Source organism: Anastrepha ludens, chromosome 3 (genome assembly GCF_028408465.1).
Source record: "Anastrepha ludens isolate Willacy chromosome 3, idAnaLude1.1, whole genome shotgun sequence".
Lineage (NCBI taxonomy): Eukaryota > Metazoa > Arthropoda > Insecta > Diptera > Tephritidae > Anastrepha > Anastrepha ludens.
Genome location: NC_071499.1, coordinates 95,106,582 through 95,130,923, shown reverse-complemented (window position 1 = coordinate 95,130,923; position 24,342 = coordinate 95,106,582). Strand labels below are relative to the sequence as shown.

The window sequence follows — 24,342 nt, the reverse complement described above, 5'->3', positions numbered from 1 at the left end:
AGAAATCTTTAAGTTGCTATCGGAGCAGTATCCACTGTTTTTGGCACCTAAAGATGACCTGATACCCACAGTTTCATTTGGAAGGAAATTTGATGTCAGATTTTCTTTGCGTGAGCAATGTAGTAATCCAGAATGCATGCAGAGAAGTTTGAGGGATATTTTCTTTACCGATGGGTCCAAGAATGAAATAGGATCTGGAGCCGGATGGTACTTAAACGATAGTAATAAGTATCACTACGCTATGCGGGAAATGGCAACTGTTTTCCAAACAGAAGTTTTTGCCATCCTGAAAGTAGCCGAATGGATAATCGAGAGGAGATGGAGCGGGAAACAGATTGGAGTCTTCAGTAACAGTCAGGCTGCATTGAAGGCCCTGGAGAACACGAAGCAAATCTCAAAGATTGTTCAAGAATGTAAAAAGAAGCTTAATTCTGTCGCAACACAAAACAGGTTTGTGCTTATATGGGTTCCGGGACACTCCGGTGTTCAAGGAAACGAAATTGCCGACGAATTGGCCAACCGTGGATCAGCGGTGCCCCCACAGTGGCCAGAGCCAATAATCGGAATCAGTTCCGTAGGAATCAAGAATTCGATCAGCGATTATGTAGGCAATCTACATAAAAAGCGATGGTCCGGTCTAGAACGCAGCAGAACTGCAAAGTGTTTTGTGACAAGTCCGAACAGAAAACTGTCAAACTTTCTACTAAAACTTAGAAGGAAAGACATTCGGTTGATGGTCGGCATCATTACAGGACACAACCCATGGGGCCAGCATATTACCATCATTGGAATCATCGTGGACCCAGTATGCCTGTCATGCTTGGAGGAGGCGGATAGCACTGAGCACTTTCTCTGTGAGTCTCCTGCCTTTGCTAGAGCACGGCTACGAGTATTGGGTTCCAATGTCATGAGAATGAGTAATATTCGTTCTCTAAAACTGGAGGATATTTACAGATTTGCCAAAGAATCTGGAAAATTCTCACAGGACTAACTATCTCTATCTCTGTCTCTATTCTTTCCTATCTCTCTCTGATACTCTTCTCCTTCCCTCCGTGACTATCTACCCCCTTTCCAGAGCTTTAAATACAATGGGCTCTTTAGCCTGAGTGTTTTAGGAGCCACCAAATCTCCTGGTGATCCTTGGCTCGACCTTTTCAAATTTCAATTTCAATTTCATGGGTTTCAAAATTTAATTTTTTTGTTTATCACTCGGAAGTGATTTGCCTTGTTTTATAATTTTTAAGCGCTGACTCCGCATCCGGTCTCCAAAATTTTCCACCACTTCAAAGTTTTGAGAGAGAGGTACTCAAATATATTCTTAACATTCTGTAAATAGTAAAATGCATAAATAAGGCTTTCCTTAAATTTGCTCTACAGCCCCTGAAATTTTAGAATATAGTTCCTTCCTATGCATTTCGTCTTAATTTGATAAATTTAAAACATTGGGAAAGCATCTACCTTACCGCAAACTCTTACCTGATGCTTTCCATTTCAATTCAACTACTTCAATTTTCAACTACTTTTTTGCAATTGTTTCCACATGAAGTCATTTTGAACCCAAAATCATTAAAATCGGTTCGTTTTCGACTAAGTTGTGGGCATTTAAAAAAAATGTTTCTTATATAATTATTTAAAAAAATGGAGTTTGAAGCGAAAAAAAAATTTGCCGATAAATATTGAAACAATTTTTTTCAGCCGAACAAAAAAGTACGTGTCTCATTATTTTGACCAGGGAGCAACATATTTGAGTTACATCGAAATCGAAGAACATGTCCCGAATAGCCCGGTTGAATTGAAATGAAAAGCATCACCTTTAATGCTTTTCAATGTGTCGTTGATTGTTATTGTCTTTTGGAAGTGATAAGTTTTAATTTTCCTAAGCGTCATTTTCAGGTCTGTTATACTTTTTATTTAGCAAAAGTCGAAACAAGATTTACTGAAAATTCTAATTGGCAAGATTTATTCAAGAAGTCAATATTTCCGATTTCTCAATGACTAAACCACTTTTTTATATCTACTTCTCTGGATTGAAAATACCTTCACTAGCAGTACTAAAACTATTACTCTACTAACGTGTAAGAAATATAGTTCACAGCCGAAAAAAAAATCATCAATCAATATCAGGTCATTGTTTTTAAATAACTTTTTTACTAAGTAAAACTGACGTTAAGTTATTGAAAATCGTTATTTTGACCTTAAGCGCTCCATGACTTGTCTCGTTACTGCAGTTGTCTAGTGTCTCACAAGTGACAGATATGATTGAGGTACGATTGAGGCCACTTGCAAAAACTATAAAACTTCCGACAGGGCGATTAATTTCGCGGCCCCTTGTGAACTTAGCCTCTTCTTGAGCGCAGTTATTTCAACATTTGCCATAGAATGATTTGGAGTCATAATATTTTAGAACGGGATACGACTACTTATGCTCATCATGCTCCTACACTTAGAGCTTATGGAGAACTGAATTTGATTTCAAATAAATTTGACTTTCCTTCTCCTAAGCTTAAGTTTACATTACTTTTGAATGAATTATTTAAAACAACTTTTTTGTATAGCACCGATCTATTTGATATACTTTGTAGAAAATGTTATATTCGTAATAGAGCAATAATTAAATAAATAAATGATTATGGCGCGTGAATCAATTTGCATTAGATGGAAGCAAATCAGCCTCAATTTTCAATAATTCTCGAATGACATTTATAACTGTTTCATTTGCGAAAGATAGCGAAATTGGTTCACCACGAATTTTCCCCCTAAATTGTGTAAAATTACACGGTGTAAAAAATGCTCGGCGAACAAAAATCCACACAAACCAATTCAGTATTTTTTGGTGGAAAAGGTAATGTTTTGTAGTGTAATTATTTAGTCCTCAAAATGATGAATTTTATATTGCAATGTAAAAGCAAGGCCCATCGGCATTTATGGCGAGCAAGCTGACACGTGTACCTGTAGAGCAGGCCTGCAACGCTGATTAATTGCTCTTTGGCCATATTGATGACAGAGGAAATAGTGAATGTTTCAATAGAATAGGTAGACTGGTAAATTTCGATGCCAGTATTTAAAAATGTGAGAAAAAATAAAAACTGGTACAATTTTTGAGCCAAAAAAAGTAAAGACATTTTCGTCCGTTTTTGGCTGAAGCCCAAATAAAATTAACGTAACTTTTGAACCTGAACAAAGCCGTGCCCGAAGTTCAATTAATCGCAATTAGGTTAATGCATTTTTATCCATTTATATTTTTAATTAGCAGGGTTCGTGGTTTGTATTAGGGCCTTTTCAGTTCCTGATTGCAGAAAGTGTAACTACTTATATTAATTGCTTTGGGTGTTTATTGTTCTTATTATCTATAACACAATATTTCTTCAGAATTCTTTGACGTCATCTTTGTGAAAATGTGGAATGCGAGTATGTTGAAATATTTTTAATAAATTTAAATTTAGTCTAAATAAGTGTTGTTTTAGAGGAAAAGTATTGAACAAATAAAGTTAAACTTTAATAAAACAGGTTTTCGTTATCATTTAAATAAGTGAAGTTTAACGTGATTTTTTATAAAGTACGTCAAACCTACTAACTACTCATCGAAACTTTTGAAGGGCATTCAACATCCCAAATTTATTTATTTATTTATTGGCCCCTATTATGAGTTGTATTCGATCTTCGATATTCGCTGGTTATCGAAGATCGAAAATCGAATGTCAATTTGGTATTATGAGCGGTGCAACCCTATCGAAATTTTCGTTGTTTACCGAATTTAGAGTCGAATGCAATTTTGATTTCGATCGTGTAGCGTATAGTGGGAAAACTTGTTAAAGTGTAAGTTGTTTGCGATTATTTATGGTTTTATAGTAACCAAATAATAAATATATACTAATTTTGTTAATATTATGCAGGGCGAAAGTCGTGAGTACCAAACAACAATTAGAAAGGCGAATCCACAATTCGCAAAAGGGATTTGCACCAAACTTCAAGCAGCAAAAAAATGGGAGGAATTTACAACGGAGCTGAATTGCTTGGGACCACCAGTGAGAACGGCAGCAAAATGGATTAAGCTTAATAATGGTTTTTTTTTTGTGATGTTTATAGAAATACATTTTCATATTTTTTTCGAATGACGAATAATTGAATAAAGAAAATTTATAACAAAAATAAAACAGAAAGTGTGGTGTAAAGGTTTATATTTGATACTTTTTAGATTTTTCTATAATATTCTCAAAATTTCATTTCTTATGTTTTCTAATTCTCCGTTATTTGACTCCACTTCAATATCTTCAGCATCATCGTACACATTGGGTTGAGCAAGTCCTAGCATACCTTCATTACCAATACTCAATTGGTACGATCCCTGAGCACAAACTCGCAGAACTGTGGCTAGCTTTAAAATATTTGGAATCAATTTGGCTCGGGTGCACTGCTGCAACTGGTTTTCTGTACTGGACAGTAGGTTCACAAACAGCTCTTTAGATAATCTAAAGTTCTTTAAAAATCTGTAAGGAAATTTCTGTAATATTAAGTACGTCAACACATTTTGAAAATTCTAAATTTACTCAGTGGAAGCCATTTCTAGGTGGTTGGATGCGTCCCTCAACCGTTTTCTACTTCTAGCTAGTTCCACTAATCTTTCATCGTCCGATGAATCGTCGAACCACAACTCCGTTGTACTCATTTTCACAAAAAATACTTTTTCTACCTTTTAAAAATAATGTTAGCAAAGAATTTCAACACAATCGGTTTTTCTTTTATTTTGATTTGCTGTATCAGCTGAGAAAAAATTATCTATTGTAAATGCGTCGAGCGATCGAAATTCACAATAGTCCTATTCTTCAACGAATGAGCACCATAATACCAAATGAAAATTCGTTCGATCAGCACTTTCGACTACAGTCGAAGATCGAATGTTGCTCATAATAGGGGCCATTGTCTTTGAATGGCCAAAATCGCGTGAGCGGTTATAGCGCCAATTAAGAAGAAGGATACATTCTTACAGACTATATTAAGCTAATGTACAATAGTTTAGTAGTTACTAAGAAATTAACGATTTAAGATGATTGACTAAGATGCCATACGGCCATGTAAAATCAGCACCAGAAGAATTGAAAAACATATTTAAATCTTCACATGCCCTAGGAATCGGAACATTCACCCCATAGTTGGTTCTCGAGAAGCCAATTTTAAAGGTTTCGTACTGTCGGAGCCTCATATTGGGTATATTAAATTGAATTTTACTTATTGTAAAAGGGAAGGACAATCAATAGATCCAGAAATGATACCAATAATAAATGACATGATCGTCTGCTATCAAGTGGTTTTAAGTCAATCAATAAACATCGAGAGCGGTACGATGGTACAGGTTCAGAAAAGTTTAAAGATCGGAGCGCAAAACGAAGAAAGACTTTCTGAACTCTCAATCCAGAGTGCGTAGAGCGCTCTAAATTCGCTCCTACTCGTTCAAGCTATCACCAAAAGAAATAAAACTCATACAAAATATTATCTGAGTAAATCATTGAGAGGATCTATTTAGCGTAAACTCCTCAAACACTTTTATTACTCATTTGTTTGTATACAAAGAGTGCTGGTCGTTCTGTGAGCATTCGCTTTTTTCTCATCCCCCAAGTTTTGTAAATGATGCGCTCTTTATTTGAGCTCAAGTTTATATGAATTTATCAATGATAAGTAATTTGATATTCAATATTGTCCTTTTTTGCATTGCTCAATTATAAATATGCATTTCGAGCATACCCTAACCAATTTCTGCTTTATTTAATGAAAGTAATACTTTGCGAGAATAGTGAAGTTTATTTCATTTATTTTTTTTTTAAATATAAATAATAAATAAAACTTATATGAAAATAAAAATTTCAAAGAATTTCAAAGAAAGATAGTAAAAGAAAATTCATTAAAGTTGAGGTTAATTGAATTTAATGAAAGTCGATTAAATAATATTATTTAAGACTGATCGTCGTTCAGTTCGTCAAAATCTGTACTTTTGAATAAACTTTCATTCAATTTGATAAACAGCTAGAAAATCTGCCCAATTTTTACACTTTTTACACACGCGAAACACTTGCAAACGAAAACTAGCCACCATTTTTAAATAATCTGAGAGGAGAGAATAAGCTAGCGAACACTCAATTCGGTTGATGCTTTCAAAGAGCGCATGTTAAAAGAATGTCGAAAGAGGAATGTTAATACATGATTTTTTCGCTCTTTCAAAAAATAACTGATGCTCTCTTGTTTGGTTTTAAGCAGAAATGAAAAACTCAAAACAAAATGCATTGAGTTGAGTTTTTATCAGCTGAATGAGGGATATTTTACTCATCAATGATAAGTATTTACGAACTCTGTCTCAATCCGATTAGACAGACCTACTTGGTACGATCTCCAAATAATAGCGGCATACTCTAATCTTGATCTAACAACAAAAGCACAATACAATGTTTTGGGAGTGTGTGGGTTGGTAAATGCAGAATAATTGCGGCGTACGAATGCTAGCATCGCGTATGATCGTCTTAGGACTTGGTTAACATGGCTGGAGAAATTCAGCTTAGCGTCGAAAATAACGTCTAAGTCTTTAATTTCCTCAACGCATTGCAAAGGTAAGCCAGCAATACTATACGAAGTATGCAAAGTATGCAAAGTATTGTTTGATTTAGCATATTTTACGTGAAAGCATTTGCTAATATTTAGTGACAAATGGTTTAAATAGCACCAGTTTCGGACATTTTGCAAGTCGGTTTGCAACTTTTCAGAGTCCCTAACACTGTTAATCACCGCAAATATTTTAAGATCATCAGCATACAACCAGTGTTCAGCAAAAGAAAAGCAAGAATAATAAAGAGTATAAAGAGAAGGGGGCCTAGAATACTTGCCTGTGGGACACCAGAGGATGCAATAAATGCACGGGATGTCGTATTATCAACGGCTACAACGCAGTGCCTGTTGGGCAAATATGATTTGATCCACGACAAAAACGGGGAGTGTATACCCAATGATGCAAGCTTCGACAAGAGTATTCGGTGCGATTCTTTGTCAAACGCCAAATTAAGTGCCTAAGTACGTGTTAGGCTCATAAAAAATTGTTATTGACCAAAAATTATAAAATTTTCACAACTTCTTTAGTCATGGGCTTAAAAGGATAGGCAAAATGCCAGTCCAAATATTAAAAATAAAACATTTTAGGCATTATGTACGCTCGTAAGTTAAATGAAAAGCCTTAACACTTTGCAGATTTAATACCCCAAATTAGCCCATTGTAACTACAGATGTTTGCATGTATGTGGGTACTAGTTACCTATATTTGTTTCCACTGGGAAGGGCTGAAAAATGTTCTGCAGCGGAGGCAATAGCAATCCACCAGCTAACGTGCTACAATAACACACACATTTAAGCAATCCAGCGATCTCTGTGCGAGAATGCATATTATAAATTATGCAGAAATATGGCAACACGGGCCAGGCGAACCGCAACACTGCTCAGCACAAGGCAACGCCTCTAGCACTGACGGAGTTGTTCCCGTGCTCTGAGTGTGGTTTCTGGAACTCGCAGCCCATATACTCGTACATTCATACTTATGTATATATCCATGCCGATGCTACTGACTAGCTACTGGTGAGTACTGCAATGGTCTTGGCAAATAGCAGCGCACAAACAATTGCGGGCTAGAGCAAAGCTCCGCTTGTCATTGTACTTGTTGTTCTTGTTTTTGGGGTTTGCAAATACATTTCTTTGTGAGCCAGAAACAAAAAAGGAACATCGAAAAAGCAGAAGCAAAAACATTATTTCAAAGAAGTCAGCAAAAATTGCATAAGCTGTTTGCTATGTGTTTGTGTGATTTTTATTCTCCTCCTCGGAAAATTAGATTTAAATATTGCAATATGGGTAAAAAATTTGTATTCAAAGCATTAAATATACGAAATGGAATTTATGATGAGTAATGAGGCGAAATGTGGCGAAATAGCAAATGGACATGCTCGGAATGATTTTAAAATATTGAATAAAATATAAAATAAGCGTGTGTGTGTGAAGGTGCAATTGCACGAAATGTGGCACAAAAAATTAGCACCGTGTATGCAATTTCATGGGATTCTTCAAATAATATTCAAATTATTCACAGCTACAAGCACAGCTTGTATGGTATTTTTATTTCTAAGTATTTCTTTAACGATTCTACTCACACACAGTGACCATTGTAGACCAACACACATACCAGCATACAAATGCGCGTAAATTGGCAAATTTCTTATTGCAGGCCGTAAAAGTTATCGCCAGGTTGATTGTAAGTAAACCAAAAATAGCCACCCGCACCTACGCACAATAAAAATGGAAACAAAAACGAAAACGAAAATGAAATAGAATGCCCCTCGTTTTAATGGACACGATTAAGCTGAATTATTTGAAGCATTTTAACAATCTTAGATTACGTTTGTTTGTTAGCACCCTGGTGGTTGTAGGAATTATTCGTGATTTCCTCGTTTTTTCGTGTTTGCAGCGGCCAGAAAACACACCCGCCCACCAATGTATCCAGAAAAATACTCTGTGAGGTTATAAAAATATCGCGAGCAGGCCTCAGTTCCTTCTATGGAATGTTATCCTAAATATTAATAACTTAGCAATAAATCCAATTCGTGTGTTGTGTTTTGTTAACATGTAATAACCAGCTGCTTGCCGGAAAATGAAATGTAGGCGCGTGCTGGGCATACCAATAGAATTTTCGCATCGTAAAATTACACAGTGCCGTTATTTACACTTGACAATTCAATGCACTCAGTTAATTTTATTTAAAGAAATTCACTCTTTCAATACTCTTTTTGTTTAAAAAATAGTCGGAATTTGTATTCTAAACGAACCCTCTGAAGTATTGTATTTTTTTTTTTTTCAGGATCACCACATCTAACAACTGTTTGCGTTTCAATTTTGAGGGTAAGTTGAGATAAGAGTTTGTCTGCATTTTTTAAATATTGGGTAGTCGAAAAAGTCTTTTCGTATTTCTAATCAAACTTCAACTTATTTTTTTTATATTTATAATGAACTTTATTAAACCAAATATTTCAGTGTAAAACTTTTGTGGTTTCTCGGCTAAAACTGCGACAAGTAATTTTCACAGGCTTCTCTTGAAGCCAACTTTACTCCATTAAGCGAGTTCTGCATTGACCGAAACAAATGGTAGTCCCAGCCAAGTTCTCCCAGATTTTGCCGAGTCATCAAAGATGTGTGTGGCCTAGCGTTGTCCTGATGGAAGACGACGCCCTTTCTGCTGATCAGTTCTGGCCGTTTTTTTTTCGATTGCTTGCTTCAATCTCATCAGTTGTTGACAGTAGAGTGTAGAATCAATCGTTCGAGCAGGCTGAAGCAGCTCATAGTGGACGATTCCTTTCCAATCTCACCAAACACACAGCATAACCTTTCGAGGCGTCAATCCTGGCTTTGCGACCATTTGTTGAGCTTCACCACCCTTGCACCATGAACTTTTTCAAACATTATTGTCGTATTTGATTCAGTTTTCGTCTCCTGTTACCGTTCGCTTCAGAAATGGTTCGATTTAATTTCGTTTCAGCAAAGAATCACAGATGTTAATTCGGTCCATTAAATTTTTCACAGACAATTCATGTGGTACCCAAACATCGAGCTTCTTTTTGTAACCAGCCTTTTTTAAATGGTTCAAAACCGTTTGATGATGAATGTTTAGTGCCTTGGCGTTGGCATGGCAGCTTATGTGACGGTCATGGTCAATCTTTTCCATAATTTAATCGACTTTTTCAATGATAGGTCGACCGGAGCGAGGTGCATCTTTCACATCGAAATTTCCAGAACGGAAGGGAGCGAACCATTGTTGTGCTACACGAACTGATACAGCATCGTCTCATTATTTTCACTCAATCATTTTTGAACAGATACAACTATTTTTCAACTTCTCCGAATTTAGTTTTTCTTGGTTAAATGAAGTTTAAAATGTCACCTTTCTAACACCTTATGATATTACACAATGTGGTTGGTAGCACTGGAGATAGATGACTCCAACGACATCTACTGGCAAAATACGAAAAGACTTTTTCGACTACCCAATACTAACAAAGTTTTATATGAAAACCATTGAAAATGGTAACGATATCTTACGGAGGCTCAATTCAAGATATAATGAAAACATGAGTTCAAACTGACTAATAAATCTATGGAATAAATAAATTATGCTCATAATTAAATTACAAACTTACATTTAAATAAACTGAAGAATTGAGTTCAATAGTACAGATAATTCTTTCTTTCAAACTGAGAAATCAAGCATAATTTGAAGAGTGTTGCGAAGAATTCTTGGAGATGCAAGAAAATTCATACTTTGAATCAGAAATGAGCAATCAATGACATATTTAAAATCAAGAGAGCAACTAGCAATCGTCTGCTTCTTAAAGACTTCAAAAGCAAACGTGATGTGCCAGATGGGATACAATTAGAACTCTTTAATGACCTTAGTACATATTTCAGAAATACTTTTTGCTCACGTTCGATCCTGTCATTACGAACTTGTGGTACGGCTTCCACATAAAAGCCGAATATTTCAACCCAGAGTGCAGAAATAAAGTAAATAAATATTTCAAGGTATAAGGGTGCATACGTCAAATTTGAGCTATTAAATCACAAAAAATCTAAGACAATATAATTGTGACAAGATGAAATTAATGTGACTATTAAATGAAATACGCATGCCAACAACCTATTATTTGGATTCTTTAACATTCTGAAGTACAATATTAAATATAATATGGGAAGTATGAAAAATATTAGGGACTTTGGAAAAAGTGATATGATACAATAGCATTTCTTGATATTTAAAGAGAGTCGTGATTTGCGACAACACATAACAAACTTGTCTAAATCTGCTTGAAGCCTGCATACATCAGTTGAATTATTAAAACCGCAAAAAGTTCTAGGCCGTTTAAGCATATAGCAAAAAATTTGCGAATGAGAAGCAATTACTGAAGTCGTTGATAAGCAAAAGAAAGAAAACTTTTTCCCGAGACACTCCAGAGCAAGCAATGAATGTTTGAGAGGATATATCATCACTTGTGACCACGCAACGTCTTCTACAGAAATACGGTTTTACCAACTGCAGGAGAACAGAGTGAAATTGAAATCCAAATGACATTGTCGATAATATCAGGCCAGCCCATAAGTTCGTGCGTTTTTTAAAAGTGGTTTTAAAATTAATAAAAAAGATGTTTAAAGTATTTATCAATCAATAATATATTTTCCTTCATTATTTACAATGTCTTCCCAACGTTTAGGCAAATTTTTAATTCCCTGCTAAATACTTTACAAGCAAACGGGTGGTATAAATACGAGTAGCTTAGATCGAATCGTACAGAGGTTGACAGTTTGACAGGCTCCGGTCGTTTATTCACCGCTGACACGCGTAAAAACATCGAATAAATTAAAAAAAAACTGTACTGAAAGCTTGTAGTGGCAGCATCTGGTAGATAGATAGAAAGTTCAGAATTTTTTGGTCAAAAAACATCCCTATACATGATTATCGAAGGTCACCAATGACGAGATAAAGGTCAATGAAAACTGCAACGAATTGAACTGAGAACACAGGTCTACATATAATTAGTGATCGTTTTTCAACCAAGATCACAACTATCCCATTCCTAAGTAAAATCAATCACCGAGTCCGAAAATATGTATAATTCTTTCCTGTTATGAAGATTTCGAGATATCGCCAAATAACAGCTTTGGATTAAAGAAAAATGGTGGATCATAAAAATTCTGAATGCAATGCAATACTCGATCAAACAGCTGATATATAAATTCGTTCGTTCAGGCATTCTTGTTCATTAAAATTAAACGTTTTCACGATGTTTATAAAGTTCTCGCTTATTGAAAAAAATTTTGTGACCGCTTTATTTAAGTATTGGATGGTCTGGTTCTTGGATTTTTTAGCTGTAAAATAGTGAAGTCATAAGAACTCTGTTTATTTTACGAGCCAAACACCAAAACGCTCTACAAAGCACAATGGAACATATAAAAACATTCGGTCTCATGGAAGAGAAAAGAAATAATTTAATTTCTACCGTGGGAGTTGAAGTCCCAGTAGATACTCGTATGAGTATAAAAATGTGCTGTCACATTCAGCCGCTCTTGCGAAATCGTGACTCTTAAATACACTTCCTCTTTCTTGACTAAAGCCAAATATTTGATTGTGAGTTGGAATAGAGCCATAGAGTGATTTAATGTACAATAGGTAAAATAAATCTAGAACTAAGCTGCTTTCAACACTTAATTAATCAAATTTTATCCTAATTTTTTTTTTTATTTCCTTATGCCTACTCTTCCGTCCTCTCAAGCTGCTATGGGAACAGTTTCTAGAATAGTTATACTTATACTTATACTTATACTTATACTTATACTTATACTTATACTTATACTTATACTTATACTTATACTTATACTTATACTTATACTTATACTTATACTTATACTTATACTTATACTTATACTTATACTTATACTTATACTTATACTTATACTTATACTTATACTTATACTTATACTTATACTTATACTTATACTTATACTTATACTTATACTTATACTTATACTTATACTTATACTTATACTTATACTTATATATTCGGCAGTGCATCTTTTCAGCACAGTGGCTTTGAAAACTCTTTTTGACCTTTTACGGCAAAGATTTACTGCCACTGAATTTTAAGGACTCGTAAATCATCTCAATAATTTTTTTTTTTTAATTTACTATAAAATTATTTTCCACGCTCGATATATTATCGAGAAAAATTATGGGGGAGTCAAGGAGTTCATTTTTATATTTTAAAAATCTAACTTAACTCAAACGAATAAACGAATCCAATAATAGGAAGGTGATATACGATAATAAGCTTCAACGCTAAGTATTTCGGACAGCGTGGGATTGGGCTCCTTTGAGTAAAGTCATTATTTGAGCTTGCTTCCCAGCATTACTGTTTAATTTTTGACCAACAATTGCGTTTCTTTGTTGTTTTTTTTTTTTTTTTTGAAGTAGTAATAAAATTCGGGAAAAGCACACCCATGAGCACTTACTTAGGCATATTTCAGACATAGGATTTCGCAATGAGAATCTGTCTTGACGAGAATATGTATCAGGCAGCTCCACAAGTATTTTACTTAGATATAACGACATCGGAACTTGTTGTTATCACCACTGACAGATCAGGATATCCAACTTTATTGAGATCACTCTAACGACTGTCATTACATTTACATAAAATGAGTTCATATCCAGACAAAAAAATGAACTGTGTGAAAAATAGCTTGTACAATGAATAGTAAACAAATAATGTAAAATGAAGCAACAGAGATGCCAAATATATAAAAATAGTGATTACAGCTCGGCCTCCCCTGACAGAAACACGACCCGAATGAACCAGCTTCTTGACCATCATCGGCGTGGTCACCATCATCATCAATTTCAGGGAATAAGGCACACCATGTTTTCATCTTGGGTGCTGTTTCAATTGTACTGTATTTTCTTTGCGAGCGTTGCATACCTTCGATGATATATCGGTCGAATCGCAAGGCTTTCTTGGCTATGCATGGGCACTTGTACTTTAGCTGGAGTTTTCACGATTCGCCTGTTGCTGGCAGTTGAGCTTCTATAAGGATCCCTCCTCATATGGCATTGGTTTCCTTTGCCTAGCGTCGATTTCGGCCTTCCATGTAGCTCTAGTGACGTATTGCTTCACTATGTCGCCCATTCTTATGTATGCCAATATATTACTTGCTTTCAGTGAACTACCAATTTCTAAAGCACTTCTTCCAATTGCCATGGCTCTGCATCTGCCACATTCAATTAAAATCCTTTAGTCAGCACGTCGATTCCATACATCATCAGGAGTCCTTTATAATTAGAATTTTTCTAATCGAAAAAGAGGCCAAGAGGAAGCCCGAGCAAGCCGAAAAATTCTCAAAAGCAAGCCAAAATTGATCAATATTGCAAAACGCACACCTAATAGATTTTCTGTCCTGGAAAACGAAGAAAGTGAACCAATTATCCCTAAACTTCCTAAGCCGCCACTAATGTTTGTTGATAGAGTTACAAATATATCTACCCTTATTAAATTGCTAACAGAATCAGCCCCATCCCATTGGCACTGTAATTTGCTGAAGACACGAACAGCAGTTATAGTGAATTAGCGCTCACACCCTTTGGTGACCAATTTGCCGAGCTGCTCCCCCCTATTTTTGATGTGCGCCTTAATGTTTTTTTCCACAAATGAAGGGACTTACAGTTTTAAGCCGACTCCGAATAGCAGATAGTTTTTTATGAGGAGCTTCTTCAATGTATTGTTATTGTCTGGATTTTATATAATTTTCTTTGCATGGAACTAAGTAGTATTTCTATTCAAAATATGTTACATGGCATGGACAGTTCAAAGTGCCCTTAGCGCCCCGGACATTTTGTTACCACTGCCTACCAGCAACTCCGGCACAATTTCGCACCGGAACGAGTTAGAAGTGATTTTATTTGAAGTGAAAAGAATTGCAAGTGCTTGTGAATGTTTTCAATTTGTTTTATATAAGTACATATGCACTTTCTTCTTGTAAATGGAAGATAAATTTAAAATTTGGTAATTCACCATGACATCTTAAGCGAAATCATGCTAAAAACATCTGGCTCCGCAGCGGAGCCTACAGAGTTGCGGAATAAATGACAGATGGATCCGTAGCGGAGCCTCCGAAGCGCTAAGAATTAAATAACTTAAGATTGGAGTTGTGCTTCAAAATTTATGAAGCATTGCAAGAGCTGGAATGAGCTTATTTCTATCAAAGCTTAGTTTTTGAACGAGTATTTTCTAGACAGTTGTAATATTAAGCCAAGTACATATAAATCAAGCAAAACCTTCCCTTTGCCCTTTCCAAGGTAGCTTTCACAAAGTTTTTAAACTTTGCATATGTATATACAATATAAAATATTTATTCCATTCCACGAGAGCAATTACACTCTTCAATTTAATAACGTGTTGATTAACCTCATTACCCACTAATTACTTGAGTTTGAGGGCGAGTGCTTGAAAGTTTGCTGACGCATCGAAAATAAATGCAAATTGTTTTCATTATGAAGAGACGAAAACGATTGCGTTAATAGCAATTTATTGTACGTAGGTATGTACGTAAGTGGTCTCTTAGGCAAGGCAGACAAAAATAATGAACTAAATGCAATCCATCTCCTGCAATTCATCTCGTCGCCGGCACCTTGGAATAATTACCAAGGCACGCAAGAAAATATGAAAACACAGAAGAAGAGGGTGATGAAAAAATTCACATCTGCGCTCCATTATTTGAGACATTAAATAAATAATATGATTTTTTGTTATAAGTAATATCAGTATTCTGTGCTTCTGCATTCACGAATGTGAGAGCGATATGTTATTGTTTGCAATTTCACGTTGCCACACCCAGTACACCGCAACAGCATTTCAGAGCAGCAGGCAAAAAGGGAAACAGTAAAAAGTGCCAAAAATACATCCAACCTTGCTGTTTTTTTACAAGTAGGGCGTGGCAACAGTGAAAACATTTTCATTTTCATTACAGCACTTCCACAATTCGCAACGAGAATTAATTACCATATTTATCATTGAGACAATGACGTTGCCGGACTTTCAAAAAGGCTGGAGAACGCTTATATGTGTGTATATTTGTGTGGTGTGAGAAGTGAATTGTTAGGTGCTGGAGGGGTAAGAGCGCAGTACGAATAAATTGGCGTGAATGGTCACGCTATAAACGAAGGATTTACGAGAAAGCCACCAACGACAACAATGATGACGACAATTATCACATCAAAGTACGAGACTCAGCCGCAAACGTGAAAGATCCATTACGCATGCAATAGTAATAAACTCTGGGTGGCAAAATACCACAACAGCAGCTACAATAATAAAAAAAGTAGTATAACGGTACACAATGAAGGCTAATAAATACATATATGTATATGTGTATATATGTAAATATATATATACGAGGTGTGTTCAAAAAGTATCGCGGGTTTTGAATTTTCGCAGATTACGTTTATTCGAATTTCGATTTCTTTGTGGCGATATGTTGGCTCTCATGTCTCTCACTCTTGCCGACGAGTTCGGCCATTTTGAATGTTCAGTTAATTGTCGACAGCTGCTTTACTTGCACGTGTTTCGGCTCGTCTTCGATTTTTACTTATTCAAAAAGAGGGATCAAAGAACCTGTACCAAATTTTGTGTGAAAAACGAAATTAAGTGCGCGGATGCATTCCGAATGTTGACTGTGTCATACGGAGAAGCTACTTTGGACCAAAGCAACGTTTATCGGAGGTACAAAATGTTCTCAGAAGGCCGGGAAGATGTGAACGACGAAAAGCGTTCCGGACGCACGAGCACTTCAACAACAGACGAAAAAATTGATGAAGTGAAGAAAACGGTATTGGCTAATCGTCGAATCACCGTTAGAGAAGTTGTTGAGGACCTAGACATATTGATTGGCTCGTGCCATTCGATTTTTTTCAATGATTTGGGCATAAGACGGGTCGCCGCAAAATTCGTACCAAAACTGCTCAATTTCGACCAAAAACAGCATCGCATGAACATTGCTAATGAGATGTGGGACTCTGTCCGCGATGACCCAAATTTGCTCCAGAGGGTCATTACTGGTGACGAATCATGGGTTTATGGTTATGACGTGGGAACGAAGCTCAATCATCTCAATGGGATCTGCCGCACGAACCAAGACCGAAAAAAGCGCGCCAAGTTCGGTCGAATGTAAAAGTTTTGCGTAACGCTTTCTTCGATTGCAGGGGCGTTGTGCATCATGAGTTCTTGCCACAAGGTAAAACGGTCAATAAGGAATATTGCCTGCAAGTTATGTGCAATTTGCGCGAAGAAATCCGCCAGAAGCGCCCGGATTTGTGGAAAGACAAAAGTTGGCTCTTGCATCACGATAACGCCCCTGTTCACACATCTTTGCTTGTGCGCGACTTTTTGGCCAAAAACAACACTCTAATGATGCCACTGCCACCGTACTCCCCAGATCTGGCCCCCTGTGACTTTTTCTTGTTCCCGAAACAGAAGAGGCCCATAAAAGGACGATGCTACGCTACGATTGACGAGGCAAAGACGGCTTCGAAGGAGGAGCTGAACAAAATAAAAAAAATGATTTTTTGAAGTGCTTCAAAGATTGGAAAAAACGTTGGCACGAGTGCATAATATCTCGTGGGGATTACTTTGAAGGGGACAAAAAGATATTAATGAATAAATAAATAATTTTTGAAAAAAAACACAAAATTCGCGATACTTTTTGAACACACCTCGTATGTATATATATATAGAACAATAAATGGAATAATATTCCCGCTCAAGTGTTAGCCATCAGGAAGACGAAGGAGGGGAAGGGCACAAAAGAGGTTAAATAAATAAAGCAGCTAAAGGTTATGTAGGTTGAAAGCAGCCATTATTTTCTCTGAACAAAAAAAGTTCTTGAAAAAACAATTTTTCAAAAGTGTGTGCAACGTTCAGTGGACGACAATTTAGTTACTACGAGAGTAATATCTAATTAGATTGACATTTTGAGTAGTGGTGCCCCTTCCGCAGACTTTATTTTGCCATAAGAATTTAGCTTACTTGTATGTTGCACATTTCCGTGGCTAACGGTAAGACTTTTGTACATTACTTTCAATAACGGTGTAGCCGTTTCGGTGATAGCGGTGATTGGTATCCATCGAGCTGCAATTTGACATCGTTAAGGTTTCATTGTGAGCTACTGTCTAACATTGAATTATGCCGAAAATTTAAAAATTCTTCAGACCCTTAAAAACAATATTGTTGAAATTATTGTCGAAATAATAGCCAAAACCATCTGAAATGCCAGAAGATTCGTTACTACAGAGCTGATTGTATTATTTATTGGGAAAAGGCACGTATACTGACCAGATCAATATCTAACTGTGTTAAGAAACTAGTTAACTTATACCAAATTTGGAGTGAATTGCAAAAAAATGCGAAAAAAACTCAAGAAGTGTTTGAACAGCGTCGAAAGGAGTTTGTTTCAATCTTAAAGAATTTGTTTGACATTGCACATGCCGATGCTCTTCAATCGATTAAAATAAATAAAGATAAGATCTTCTTGCAGCGCCAAAGAGAACCAGGTCGGCCCGGTCACTTAGCCGGAGTGTACAAAAAACTAACAAACAAAGAGGAAAGGACGCGTCTTAGAATCATCGAGGAGGAAAAGCGACGTGCTAAAAATTTTTCATCCTTAGCCCCATCAACATCATCTTGCGAACCACCACTAGAAAAGTCCTCTTCTGATTGTGAAATAATAGAATTAGAAGAAATAGGCCCAGCGCAAGAGAAGCCTCCTCTCAGCTCGATAAAACTTCTATGCGGAAAAATATCATAACTCCCAAGTTAGTTGCCGCATTAGACAGGTGTCAGTTAAGTGTGAGGGATTCTGTCTTTATAATTGAAGCTACTATTGAGGCTCTGGGGCACAATACGGATGAATTCCCTATAAGCAGGTCCTCCATCCATAGAGTTCGTACGGAAATGAAGCTATAAAATTTTTTTTTCAAAACAAGGTCCCGGACACGATAACTGTCCACTGGGACGGAAAACTGTTGCCAGCTCTAGATTTCCATAAAAGTAAAGAGGAACACCTACCGGTAGTTATTACATACGATAATAAAGAACAAATTATTGCTGTTCCTAAATTGGATAGCTCGGCAGGAAGGGAACAGGCAGACGCAGTTTGGGATGCTATTACGAACTGGAACCTTGAAGACAAAGTGCCGATTCTCTGTTGTAATACTACGGCTTCTAACACAGGCCGCATAAATGGAGCACGTGTGCTTCTCGAACAAAAACTGGGTAGAGCAGTGCTTATTTTTGCTTGCCGTCATCACGTTTACGAATTAGTACTTAAAGGCATGTTTGAAGCGAAAATCAGTCAAGTAACTACAAGCCCAGACATCCCATTATTCAAAAAATTCCGAGAAAACTGGAAAAATATCGATCCCGAGAAAAAACAAAGCTGTACGGAAATGTTTTAATGTTTCGAAAATTGACAAACTGCTATAATTCTACAAAACTGAATTAACCAAAGAAATCGTTAGAGATGACTATCGCGAATTAATTGAGCTTTCAGTTATATTTCTTGGCGGAGATTCAGAGAAGAAATTTAAGATTCGGCACCAGGTGCTATGCACCAGGCTCGATGGATGGCGAGAGCCATTTATTCGTTAAAAATATCGTTACTTAGCTCTCAATTCAGATTTCAAACAAGGATAAGGCAGCTCTGTTGGACGTATGTCTGTTCATCGTGACATCCTACGTAAAACCCTGGCTCCAATTTATTTTAGCAGTAAAGGCGCCGTATCAGGATTTGTGTTTTTTGAAGGCCATGAAAAATTACGAAACAATAGGCAAAAGCATTTCAAAAGCAGCTTTGAAGAAGTTTTGCCAGCATTTTTGGTATTCTATTCTGGTTTTATTTGATGATGATGTCGATCTAGAAACTAAAGTAAAAATGATTGCTAACTTAACTATAGAAAACCCAACAGCCCACAATAAACGTTACATTGCATCGAAAGAAGTGGGGCCCACTTTTTGGTACGTTAATTAAGCTTGGATTTTGTTCTATGACTAAGTTTGCTAATAGGTATAATTGATAACTGATGTATCTATTTTAATTTCAGAGAGAAACATTGATGACTTCGTCTCTGTCAAAAGCAAGTTCCTGTTTAATCGACTACAAATTGCCGACAGTTTTCTGAACAAGTGCCCCTCTTCGTGGTCAAATGATGATTCGTTTCTACAGGCTAAAAAGAAGCTGCTAGGACTGAAATCAGTTAATGATACGGCAGAAAGAGCGGTTAAGTTAATGCAAGACTTCCATGGTTTGATCACTGTTCAAAAGGAGCAAAAACTGTTCAAAAGGAGCAAAACAAAGCCTGGGACACCCTAATGTATATATATATATATATACTAGTACAGCGGTACAGTATTAGTCAATTCAGATTTCATAGCCTTTCTCAAAAGGAAGTACCAGAGAATAAAAATGCTATAGAATCAGTAATTTTTTTTAAATTTAATGTGGACAGGGTGTTATATTAATTTTTGTAAGCAAAAAACTTTTAGAAAATCAGACGTAATATCAAACGAATGGAGGGAAAATTAACCATAAAAAATAAAAAGTGGGATTTTTATCTGATCTCAACAATATTTATTTCGGGTCTAAATAAGGTGAGGAGCACAGTTGTGCCAAGTTTTATTAAATCGGTGTCGAGATGCGCGCGGGACACTTTTTCAAAAGTTTACTACCGTTGTTCTTATTTTCTTGGGGTAATCATTTGTAACCAATTTTGAGTGAGTTTTCTTCATCTACTTGTATAACAGAGATGTCGGCCATCGTAGCCGAATGCGTTTGGCCACGACTGCCATTCGGTTACCTCGGGTTCGAAACTCGAGTAGACAATAAAATCAAATGATATAAAATTTTTTTTCTAATAGCAGTCGTCCGTGAGTAGGAAATGACAAAACTCATATTGTATTTTTGTCATGAAAACAAGCTTACAAAAAACCGTCTGCCGTTTGAGAAATCCAAAGCAAAAGTGGTTTGCTAATAAAGACGAATGCATTACTTAAGGGCTTGGTTTTGTTCTGAGACCATGACCACAAAAAGACAGAAGGTCCTACATCGAATATTTTCTTTTATACTCGCCAATGCACAAATTGCCATAAATAATACCTAGGAACTGTTTCAAAAACACTCCAATAGCCGCCGCTTTGTATGTTGTCAGGGTCACTAATTCTGTGCTAAGCTACGTGGCATTATTAGTTACTCAAAAAGTGTGTGTTTTTATACTTTTTATACTTTGAGTTAGGACTTTACTCCACAACTACATATGTATTTATTCAGAATCGGCACTTGTTGGCAAGATAGAGCCTGTATTGGACTTCGAGGGCGGTATTATTGAGAGCGGTGACCGGTTCGTCATCCACCCTCCTACACCATCATTCTAATTTACCTCTCTTTCAAAAAAATATTTGATTTATAAAAGATATTCTACTAAATAAAGTTCTTTATAATGCAAATGCATTCTTAACTGAAGTGGAGAGAAATACATGGATGTGGGCCGATAGCCTTAAGTAGTTAGTGGTATTAACAATTATATTTCTTGTAAATATAACAATATAAATAGGTCCAATGTTCTGTAATCGCATTCAAAGAAAATTTTAAAATTTAGAGATAAAGTGTAGAAAATTTAGCACACATTCTCATTCCCTACACGTCGAGCGCACTTTCATCTATACTCTAGTCACTTACCTTCATTGCTTCGCTCCAAGTACATCTTGTCCGTATGCGGCCCTCCTCTGTTCACACCAGTGCCATCCACGGCACCACCGCCACCACCACCGCCGCTCCTTAGCAACCCACCATTATCCATCACAGTTGCAGCATGTTTTATCACCTCGGTGTATTTCCCACAAGCTCCACTGCCCGGACTACTTTTACCTTCCAACAAATCACCATTCGCATTTTTCTTCTGCAAATGATGCTTATATCCGCTCACTGTGTCCTCAATACCGAGCACCACATCCGTACCTCCAGCCAATGTAGTCGTTGTCGTGTGATGACCATCCATGCCGGGCGTCAATTGGTCTGCTACGTCGAGATGATGATGATGATGCCGGTGATGTGTGGGACTCATTGCCTTGAATCTTTTGTAAATGCAGCAGGTGATGAGCGCCAGAAACACTGAGACACTGAGTAAGCCCAGTGCCATCAGCGAAATCACAATTATTAAATTTCCCTGCAGCAGCAGATCGCGAGGAGCAGACCTTTGTAGCAACAAACTCATTTGCACTGTGTCCTTGCCACCAGCATTCTCTGCAGAGCAAGTGTAAATTCCTTCATCGCTCTTCTCCGCGCCAACAATTGTCAGACGTGAAATAAATATATCACGGCCAAATTCTTTTTCCTTCGATTGATCATCACGCAGCAGTTGGATATGCACACGTTGCGCTTGACCACTGCCACAACAACTGACACCATTGGCGCTGCTAGTGGTGACGGCATTGATACCGCTGCTGGTCGAAGCGCGATATTGTTGTCTATTGAAGTCCCAGGCTATCAGTGTATTCGGCGATGCGTGCACGCGACACACCAGCGTGACATTCTCTTTTGAAGTATTGATAGAAGCACCACGAGCGGGATAAATTATACGCGGCTTGCAAGCAAACGCCTCAGGTTGATCCTCAACCCACAGCATACCACGCAAATGCACCGGATAATAGCAAGCAGTGGGCGGTGTGTAAAGATTTCGTTTCAGCACAAAGTCGCGAAATATCTGTAGCTCGCATGTGCAATTCCAGGGATTTGAATCGAGTGAAAGCGCCGTCAGCCGTTTAAGCGACTCAAAGGACTCCTTACGCAGAAAGCTTAGCCGATTGCTATCCAAATATATTTGCGACAACAGCGGTACGTTCCCGAACGCCTGCTGGCCAATGCGCACTAATCGATTGTGCTTCAATTCGACCTTGTGCAAGAACTTTAGGTTCTGGAAGACGCCATCGGCGAGCGACTCCAGCAAATTGCCGTTTAGCACTATGGAACGCACTTTCACGAGGCGCGAAAATACGTTAGCCTGCAGTGTTCGCAGTAAATTGTTCGATAAATCCAATTCGATAAGAATCTCCAGTTGAGTGAATGTGCGTGGATCGATTTGCTGCAGCGTCGCATTGCGCATGAAAAGTTTATGTAAATTATGCAAATCAGCGTTTAAAAAGGCATTCTGTTCCAGTATGGCCACACGATTGAAGGAGAGATCGAGCACTTGCACTTCGTTGCTCAGATTTTCCGGCACCGCATTGAGGGTGAGATTCTTACAGTCGGCGGTCTTCTTCCCCGATTGCCACTTACACAGACAATCCCCACAGTCCATTAACCAGTCGGCTTGCACTTGTGGAGGCATTGTGCAGCAAAGGAGGAAAAGAAGCAGAACGTGGAGCTGCAACGGTACGAAATTCAGCTGTGGTGCACACGAAGGTGGATACTTGCCCGTATGTGGTGCTCTATAGGTGATATTTGTTGTTGCGAGCGCAGTTAGATTTGCTACAATCGCTCTTGGCTGCTTCCTCGCAGTTTCAACTGTTTCTGCTAGGCCAATAGATATTTGCTTTCTACACTCCTGCAGCACCGCTAAGCGCGCGGGCCCGTCGCTCTCTCGCTCAATTTGTCGCTGCTGCTGCTGCTGCCGTTGCTCTTTTGCTTGATGTTGTTGCTTTTCTGGCTTCTCTTGTGTGTAATTGTTTTCTCGTCGATCGTTGTACTTTAGTCGTTGCTGCCCTTTCTGTATCTCGCCGTTGGCTAGGTTTTCGTTGGTGTAGTTATTGTTGCTGCAGTGTTGTTGTTGTTTTTGGCGTTTATTGCCGTGCAAAGGCATTTTTCCTGTGCTTATACATTCGTTTCGATTTTACACTCACGCACAACAACAACACTTTGTAACCACATTCGCAGTCAGCCACATTTTGCGCTCAACTTGTTATATGAATGTGTGCGGCAGAATAGGTGGCAACACAGGATAAAAGTGCGATGGCATCGTGGTCTGTCGAGTGAGAGCGTCTGTCGTTGTTGTGATTGATTTGCAAATCGTCCGATGCTAGAGTTATCGCCAAGTGTTGTTTGTTGTTTAAGTAATTTCCTTTTTGCTTTAATTGCTTTTTTCGGATTTTACTTGCTTTGTAGTAATTATGCTAGTAACTGCAGGTTATTCATTTAAACAATGGATGCTTTCACTTGATGTGTTTCTGCTGCTTCTGTTGTTGCTGCATTTATTTCCGTGGCCGTAGATATGCTGACTTTTTATGTACACAATTATGTAATTTCAGCTTACTTTTGTTGATATTTTTTCAGCGAGTAGTCATTTTCATAGGCGATTTTATAAAACTTTATTTGTTTTGAACATATCTTTTCAGCAGCCAGAGCGAACTATTACTTCTTCAATGTAATTTACTTCGAGCTCATCTCCGTTAATTTCCCTGCAAGAGAGAAAGTAAATTTCAAATAAAGTTTTATTATAATGATTTTATAGCTAAAGTCTTTGATTTTAATTGTTTGCGTGTTTTATGTCCAAACTTTTATATCCTCCTCGTTCCTCACGTGCAGCCTACTGGACAAATTTTAAATGCTCGTAGAAACGTTTTTAAAACAGTTATTGAGCTAGTGACCATTTGTATAGCCAGCTGCACATATTGTTTGTACTAAAATGTAAACACTTTTCTCAAAGCTGGTCATACTGTAAAATAAAGCACATTGAGTCTCATC

General features: G+C 37.3%; 1 protein-coding gene across 2 annotated transcripts in view; it reads right to left on the bottom strand.

Moving 5' to 3' along the window:
• The window catches only part of LOC128858506 (uncharacterized), a 200,779-nt gene that overhangs the window by 77,232 nt on the left and 99,205 nt on the right, over positions 1–24,342 (bottom strand). For both annotated transcript variants that reach the window (XM_054094858.1, XM_054094859.1), the window contains exon 3: positions 21,343–24,056. In XM_054094858.1, coding sequence (XP_053950833.1) covers positions 21,343–23,461 — 2,119 coding nt within the window. In that variant the 5' untranslated portion in view covers positions 23,462–24,056. The remainder of the gene's footprint in view (positions 1–21,342; positions 24,057–24,342) is intronic.